This window comes from Erigeron canadensis, chromosome 2, assembly GCF_010389155.1.
Source record: "Erigeron canadensis isolate Cc75 chromosome 2, C_canadensis_v1, whole genome shotgun sequence".
NCBI classification, from domain to species: domain Eukaryota; kingdom Viridiplantae; phylum Streptophyta; class Magnoliopsida; order Asterales; family Asteraceae; genus Erigeron; species Erigeron canadensis.
Genome location: NC_057762.1, coordinates 26016262 through 26025210, shown reverse-complemented (window position 1 = coordinate 26025210; position 8949 = coordinate 26016262). Strand labels below are relative to the sequence as shown.

At 33.0% G+C, this 8949-nt stretch overlaps 2 protein-coding genes across 2 annotated transcripts; both read right to left on the bottom strand.

Moving 5' to 3' along the window:
- Window positions 1-6562: 6562 nt before the first annotated feature.
- Window positions 6563-7000, bottom strand: LOC122587970. Its single transcript, XM_043760119.1, has one exon. It carries the CDS (start codon window positions 6998-7000, stop codon window positions 6563-6565), a length of 438 nt encoding a protein of 145 aa, XP_043616054.1.
- Window positions 7001-7069: 69 nt separating this feature from the next.
- LOC122587969 lies at window positions 7070-8447 on the bottom strand. Its single transcript, XM_043760118.1, has 3 exons — window positions 8394-8447; window positions 7604-8314; window positions 7070-7366 (listed from the first exon to the last, which is right to left on the bottom strand). The coding sequence occupies exons 1-3, from the start codon at window positions 8445-8447 to the stop codon at window positions 7070-7072; spliced, it is 1062 nt and encodes a 353-aa protein (XP_043616053.1).
- Between the last annotated feature and the right edge of the window lie 502 nt (window positions 8448-8949).

The following is an 8949-nucleotide window of genomic DNA, read 5'->3' as shown; positions in this document are numbered from 1 at the left end:
TTCAATTTTTCTTTATTTATGTTTTCATGACCCTCACAAGTCACAACTTAATTTATGGTGTCACAACTCACAATTTCTCTGATTTCCAACTTTTCATTATACATAGAATGATAATGATAAATTTGTATGTGACGTGAAACGCAACACAAATAAAAACGCAAATTTTACAAATCATTGTAATGTGTTAAATATAAATTTGTTGTAAATGAAAATAGCGTGGAACAAACAAACCCCAAAGATGAAAGAACGTTTTCTGTCAAAAAATTTCTTGTAATTTGGATATCAAAACTTGGCAGGATCGATCAAGTTAATGCCAGACTTATTTCACCTTTTTTAATATTACTAGTGAGATAAGGTTCCGTTGTATTAGTTTCTGTTAGAATTCTATCAACTAACATTTTATTGTCTCTAAGACCATTCGTAACTGTTCACCCTTTTCACCTATATTTTTTCCTGTCACATCAGCATCACCTTTTCACTTTTTTCACTTTCTCCTTTACCCTTAATCATTCACCTAACATTTGAACCCTACTTTTATTTAATTACGAACATAATACATTAAGCTAAAAATAACATATTTTAGTAATATATAGTTAAATACGATAACCATTACATTATTAGTTTTATAATGACATAAGTAAAAAAATACGTTAGTTAATAATTGGCATTTACGTGTTTAGAAATGATAGGTTAAATTGTATTTATGTCTTTAAAATTGCTTATAATGATAATTTTGTAGTTTTATAAGGAGAAATTTATGAATAAATTAAAGAAATTAATTTACAATGACATGGTATAATCAATGGATGGAAAATATATACACTGACTTTTTACTATACACTACAAATTGATATAGTGTATGAGTTTACATGTATATGGAGTTAATATTCCATATCCCCACCAACTCTTTACGATGTTTGTGAATAAAAACAAAACAGTGATTTCTCAATTCAGTCGGTGAAAGTGTTAACCGGCACATCTTGACCGAGAGATATCACCGAGTAACTTCAAAAGTTTCACCCCTTTTCATTTGTCATGTAATCACATTTCACCTTTTGTTCAATAATACTATTCAAGTTAGTTTTGAAAATAGTATTGGAACAAACTAAAATAGAAATGTGTACAATTTAGCATGAGACGAAAGGAATAACATCACAATACATATTATGATACCTAGATTGTATGTGTACAGATTATTGTAATTAGAAGTGATTAGACGATTTATATTGATATCTGGTTTATTTTGACAAATGTGAATACACAAATTTATACACCAATTTTAGGCAGTGGCGAAGCCAGCGTTTTAAGTTAGGAAGGGCCAAAATTTTTTATTTTTTTTTACCAAACTATTTAAAAACAATGAAGTAAGAAAAACAACCTTAGAAGAAACTGCAAATAAATAACAACCAAAAAAGCTATAAAAAAAATATGAAAACTATTATTAAATAACAACAAAAAAATATACAAAAAGCAACTTTCTTTATTTTATTGATAGAAAATAGTAACAAATATATACTGAATAACCAATGTTGTTACTAAAAAAAGGTTTTTGCAAACATTTAATACTTGATTGTAAACTAGAAATGTCTTTTATAGTTACCCTTAAAAATTAAAGAATTAACTAATATAAGTTTACAACAATTTAAATAAGAGCACCAGAAAAAAATAAATATCTTATGTAAGAAAAGGAAAAAAACATCCAAACTTGGATATGTATTAGTGTCAAACACTATAAAACTCAAATTTAACTAAAATGAGTATTGGGTTTTATGAAACATTCTAATCGGTTTTTTAACTTTTTTAATAACAACCTTCTATCAAAACTACTAAATGGAATTGTCTTCGCATGTTACTTTTATAAAGTTTCAAAATTAGGATGGGCCACATGATTCAATTGATCAAAATATACAAGATTATCTATATACATATTATACGTGATGAGCTTTATAGGGTGGGCCTTGGCCCGTCCTGGTATAATGTGGCTCTGCCACTGATTTTAAGAGAATACCATACACAAATTAAAGAAAGTTGATAAGAAAATATCACAACTTTTAATATGTCATATTTGTGCATCATATACTTTAATTTCATAGTTAATTATAAAGATTATAATATAAAATAATTGCAATATTACTAACAAAATGTGTACCTTTAACAAGAAAAAAAAAACCTAACAAAATGTGTAATTTTATGGGCTTTGTATGTAAAACCGTACTGCATTGATTAAATTAAGGGGCTGTTTTTTTCCAAACATTAAGTGCTAAATGTATTAAGTAGTTGAATGTATAAATAGTGGGTGAATGTATTAAGTAAAAAATAAGTCATTGACGGTTATTTTTATTTGTTAACTCAAAACAAAAACATAAAATGTGACTTAATGCATTAAGTTCTTAATTATTAAGTCTATTAAGTAAAAAAAGAATGGAGTCTAAGAGTCGTTTTTATATTAAGGATTCATGTGAGCCATGGTCTCACTATTATTTGAGTTAACACCCCCAAAAAATTGCTTAATACACTCCCTGCTATATTTAGTTAATACTCATGTCATTAATTAGTTATTTACCCCACTAATAATATAATATTTATTTTTCTATCTTACGCTCTCTCTTCGTTTTTTTCATATATAGCTCTCCACTTAATTTTTTCATCCATGATCTACACACCACCACTACATCTTACAACCTCTTGTAGCTGGCAACGGATAAAACAACAATATCATTAACCAAATTCATAAGGTGTCGTCCAAACTCTTTTATTTATTAGCCATTAGATTTACATTTGACAACATCATTTCAACCAAATCCTTCATTTTTTATTTAAACACTTTTTTTCTCTTACGATTTCATGATCTTTTTTCTTGTTGGTATAGTTGTCAAAATGTTATTTGTTTAATAATTTTGACCTTTTTTGTTGGTACAACTCTCAACAGAAAGAGAAACTGGAATTCAATATTTAGCTTTTTTTTGTGACAGCTAGTATGAATTAAGAAAGAATAAAGGTTTGAGACTTTTAGTGACGGTAAAAATAATTTAAAATTAATTTTGTATTGAAGAATATATTATAGATAATTAATTTTTTTAAAAGAATAAATATAAAACATTATTGATTTGATTAGAAAGAGTTAATAGGAATTAAGAAAGAGTTCGTATTGTGTAAATAAACAAAAGAAAACAAATTAAAAATAATCTTTATATTAAAGAATATATTATAGATAATTAAAAATTTTCAAAGAATAAATATAAAACTTTATTGATTTGATTAGATATTTTTGGTAAGTAATATTCTTGAAAAAATAAATAAAAATGTTAAAATGATGAGAGATAAATAAAAATGAGGGGGTTTAGCTAATACCATGGGGTACCTATAGCAGCTCCCATATCTTTAAGTATTTAGAAAAAATAAAATCTATAATTTTTTCTTTATGTTGAAAGACAGCAATACTTAAATGGCTTTTCATTATTCGAACTTTCTAAGAAATTATAATAACTGGGGCATGAATATTTTGTTTTTCTATACCTCTTTTACTCTCTGATAAGGGTATTACATCCATGTGCTTGGTGGGGAAAGCAAGGATGGTCCATTTTTTAAGCACTTGGTTGACAACTATGAATTGTATTTCACGTCGTATTAAGAAAGTATAATAAAGTACCCTTTTTCAACAAATAACAATATCAATATCACGCTAAATGAATAGTAAATCATTTTAACTTAATTAGTAATCCTTTTTAACTTAATTAAGGTACTTTTCATGCGTTAACATGTTTTTGTCAACATGATTATCCATGTAAGCGATGAAATAATCAGTGTACAAAGCCATCATCGTCATTTTCGACAAAACTTTGGCCAACCTACAATACGAATATTTTGCGATTAGTCATCGCCAACACTGTCATCGACCATGACCCAGAGATTCTACATGAACTGATTGTTGAAAATTCGAGTTGTAGGTTGGCCGGAAATTTACCTAGGAAAATGTAATAAAGTTCCCTTTTCTCAACAAATAATATCACGATAAATGAAATAGTTATTGAATCATTTTAAGTTAATTAGGGTATCTGTTAACATGATATATAGACCATGTAGTGTACAAAGCCATGACGACATCATCATTTTCAACGAAATTTTAGCCAACTTACAATTCGATTTCTCGCAATTAATTAGTCAACGCAAACACTATCATCCACTATAACCTGAAAACCATACATGGATTGATTGCAAAATCAAGTTTTCAAGACACTAACATCTCAAAACTTACAAGTCATATATACATTTAAGAAAATATAAAAAGGGTTAAGAGCCCCGGAATGTAACAAACTATGACCAAAAAGTTATAGTGTACACGAACTAACGTTTTTGTTTATTCGATGGCTGGAAAATGGCTAAACATGCTATAGTAGACGAAAATCGTTTTTGGGCTTATGTGGCACCGGTCAAGCTTCCACGCTGGTTAAAAAAAATGTGTATATAATGCTTCCCTCCAAAACACAAACACCCTCATTATTTCCCCCCAATTTTTCCCTCCCTCTTTCTTTTCCCGCTTTTCCCCTTTCCCCTTGTCTCTCTATATTCACGCTCACCGTGAATCCATCTTCCTCATCTTCTTCTTCAACAATCCATCATGGAAATCGATATGTTGTTTGTCACTGCGGACAAAAGATGAAGCTGCTCACGTCGTGGACCAGCAGGAACCCTGGGAGGCGATTCGTTCGTTGCCCCACTGTAATTAAGTTTCCAACTAAATTACTCAGTTAGGGTTATTGTAATTGAGTCAATATTAATCGTTGACAAGCAGAAACATTTATTTATAGTGGGTTAATTGTTAGGTTAAAAGCAGATCATGTACTTCGTTCCAATTCATTGATGAGGAGCTGCCTACTCAATACTACAAAGATCTTTTGTTTGATCTTCATGCACAGAATGTAAACCAATTGAAACATGTGGTAGTTGAAAAAGATGAGGTGATTTCAAGAATTGCGAAACCCAGTTTCTTTGACAAAATAATTTACGTTTTTTTTGGATTTGTGTTGATGTTTTGCATTGTCATAGTTGTAGTTGTTATAAACTAAGAACAAGAATTTGTTTGTGTATTTCACAATGGTAAGAACAAGTAGTTGGTTGATTGTCTTTTGTTGGTGTATTTTGCAATCAGAAGAACAAGTAGTTGGTTTTGTCTTTTGATTCTCTTTTGTAATGAAATTTGACTCTGTTTTGGTATGAATGATATTCGAGTTTTATTTGAGTAAGGTTGTAACTTGTAATTAATGACAACCAATATTAGTAGAGAAGCAGAATATACACATTCACAACTTACAAGCAGAAATATCATCATCCAGAACAAGCTAACTTCTTAGGTTTACATGGCATATAGGATGACCAAAGTTACAAGTTCAAAGTTTAGTTTTCCTGCCCACTTACAGACCAAAAGACTAGGTTCATCCAACAGGATTACATACCCAAAACAATGGCAGTTTGTTCCCATACGTATCAAACTGCCCAAAAAACATGTCCATGCACTTAAGTTACATAAGTTACATCTACTTCAGTTAATATGCAAGTTATTGCAAGCTTATGGCATCTTCAAAGGTCTTCCCTGGCCCATCAATAACCCTTGCAAGTCTGTTCCTCAATATCCTCTCACTTGATGCTTCTCTTCATTGGTACAACTGGCTTCTATGGTGATGGGTTCTTCTTCACTGACTCTTGTGTTCCATGCTGAGTGCCTGTTGCATTTGCAGATTCTGGTTTATTAATCCTCAGTGGAGTAGAAACAGTCTGCCTTTTGTCTATCTTTCCCTTTATTGCTGAAAATGTCACTAGTTCACCCGGCTGCACATGTGTGGGCTGATTGCTTACCATAGTGCCAGATGAACCCATTCCTGAACTGAGCCAACTCATGGTCTTGCCAAAAGCTACCCTTGGCCTTCCCTTTGGCATACCCAAACTCCCTTTGCTGCCTTTAGTAGCACCTTTTGGCAACCCTATTAAGTGATATTTTACATGCAATAATTAACAACAAGTTATAAATAGAAAACTCATAGAAGTGATGTGAAAATAACTTACCAAAGGGTTTGTGTGTAGGAAACCTGAATCCATCTTTGGTCACACCCATCCTGCCTGGACTTAGCCTGTATTCAGGCATAGCTTCCTTTCCTATATCACCTGCATTTTTTTGATGAGTTCCTTGACTTCCTCCATGTGGTTGACTTTGTTCACTTTGTTGACAATGTGGTCCTCCAACACTAATACTCTCATGAAACAACCTCTTCTTGACACTAGACCCTTGACTCTCATTTTGAACACCCACTGGGTTGTGACTTGCAACACCAACATTTGGTACCTGACTTGCACCACTCCCATTCATAACAATATCACTTGGTCTCTGACTTGTAGGTCCACTAGGTTGACTGACATGTTTTTTTAGTGGCTTACCCTTAGGTTTTTGCACAACTGGCCTTTCTACCCTCTCATTCTTACAACTTCTTACATTGTGTCCCTTTTCATGACAATTGGAACAATTCAATTCAACCCCATGCTTAGTTACCCTACAACCTTTACCCTTGGTTCATGTGCTGCTCTTTGTCTTTCCTTTTTTGGTTCTAGGTTTAGGTGGTAGTGGTACATTCAACTCAAGGAATGTCCTCCATGTGTCCATACCCCCAACTGGATTCAAGTAAGACTCATATGCATACTTATAGTGACACTTCCTAAACCATATAGCTACAAAATCCTCAGGTTCTTTGTTTTGCTTGTAAATAGCTTGCACAACATGTACACATGGTATCCCACTCAACTCCCACATCCTACAGTCACAAGTTCCCGTGTCCATGTCAACAGAATATGCATACCTAGAGTTCCTAACCTCAAACTTGTTCCCACCAGCATGAATTACTAACCATTCAGCCCTTTGATTTTTAATGAATTCAAGTTTTTTCCTAATGGCTGGGCATACCTCATGTTCCCACTTTGAACTAACCTCCCTAAGATTTTCTAACCTTATCATCAAAATAACTCTTAATGCTTCTAAAAGTGTAATAATGGGTTTGTTCCTTACCTTGACAAGCACAGAGTTCTAGCATTCACTATAACCATTCTCAACAGCTTCACAGCAACTAGTAGTATCAAAAAAGGCCCTGCACCAAGACTTTGGATTCCTTTCCATCAAATACTTGAATGCATTTGGGTTTGAAGCCTTGATTTCTTTCATCACATCATCAAATTGTGCAGGGTAAGTTGATTTAGCAGCTTTCCAAAATAAGTTTCTATACTCCACTCCACTATAAACCTTCCTAAAGTTCTCATATATATATCTGGCACACTGTTTGTGCTCGGCTCTTGGCATCACTTCCTTAATAGCTTCTAACAAACCCTGTAAAACAAATTATGAGACAGTTTATTAGTATGATATATTAAGTATATTAGTACAATTAAGTTATAAAACTAAAAACATGTTATGTTGATCAGACATCAATGTAAGAGAAAACCCATTGGGAGCATTAAAATCATTGCTCAGTAAGGTCAAAAACCAACTCCAATTATCCTTATTTTCCACATTTACAACTGCCCATGCAATTGGATAGATCTAATTATTTCCATCTCTGCCAACAGCAGTTAGCAATTCCCCTTTACATGATGTCTTCAAAAAACACCCATATAAAGCAACCTCCCTCCTACATCCTTTTTTAAACCCTTCTTTCAAGCCAAACAGACAAACATAAAACCTATCAAAATAGGTTTTTCCATCAGGGTTTGTAGTGGTTCCTAATTGGACAATGGATCCTGCATTGGTCCTAAGAAGTGCATCAGCATATGGCCTAAGCATTGCATAATGCTCCTCTAGTGATCTTTCATACTCATTCAAAGCCCATAGCCTAGCCCTTTTAACTCGTTGTTGTGTTACAAAGCATTTATACTTTTTCATCACTAACTCTTGTAGTAAAGAACACTTAATGTCTGGTTGTTGTCTTATTCTGTCTGCAAAATGCCTACCTATCCATTTGTAATTTATCAAAGTACCATATTTAAAGTTTCTTACACGGGTATGCTCTTCTGTTAATTTCTTTACTTGGAAAGACCTCTCAGTTGTCATCCAAGAAGCAGCCAACCTCCATTTACATGTCTTTGTAGAAGGCTGGTATCTGTTGCTCTTCTTTTGTCCCCCCTTCTCAGGCTTAGATAGCTTTGGTGGCCTAACTCCACATCTTGCAATTATATGACTCTTGGAAGTTCTCTCATACCATAGTGAGTACCCATTGGCCAGTGCATAGTATGACAAGCACTCTTTCAATTGATCAGGCCCCTCATATCTCTTACCAACCTAAAATAATATAGAATACTAATTAGTGTAACTGAAAATGTGTTAAGTACTTTAAAAAAAATTGAGAGTTGAAATGTACCTTAGGTGCTTTCTGCCTCCAATGAATCTGTGGTTCATGAATTGGAAATTGCATGTCTGGTTCAGGAGGTGGTTCTAATGGATCTACCCATTATGCCTCATTATCATCTCCTTTCAATGCATTCACCAGTTGAGTCATGAATTCATCATGCTCTTCATGTATGACTGTCCTCCCTTCACTACTAGAATGGTTGTTTGTACCACCAAGTTTAGGCATATTGTTAAATTTAGATATCTTTGCAATGGGGTTAGCTTTTCTAACTTCCATAAGCTCTTCCTCTCCTTCATTCAAATGATCAAGGGAAGCAAGAGATTTTGCTTCTGATTCATTTGGCTCATAGTCTTCATCCTCACCTTCACTATAGTGATCATTTTGCTCAAAATTCCCATATATAGGATGTCTACTAGACTGACCAACCTCAGGTGTGCTAAAACCTTCTTGAGATTTAGGCTGCACATTATCATTCTCATCATGGTGTTCTACACAGTCACCAGCCTCTTCACTTGCAACATTGTTAATATGGTGATCTATGTCTATGTGATCCACATACACATTC

Coding starts and splice junctions, on each gene's coding strand:
- LOC122587970 (XM_043760119.1), bottom strand. CDS start 7,000: ATGATAAGGTTAGAAAATCTTAGGGAGGTTAGTTCAAAGTGGGAACAT.
- LOC122587969 (XM_043760118.1), bottom strand. CDS start 8,447: ATGCAATTTCCAATTCATGAACCACAGATTCATTGGAGGCAGAAAGCA. Junction 8,315..8,393: donor GGAGGCAGAAAGCACCTAAG/GTACATTTCAAC, acceptor ATATTATTTTAG/GTTGGTAAGAGATATGAGGG. Junction 7,367..7,603: donor AAGGGGAATTGCTAACTGCT/GTTGGCAGAGAT, acceptor TTTGTTTTACAG/GGTTTGTTAGAAGCTATTAA.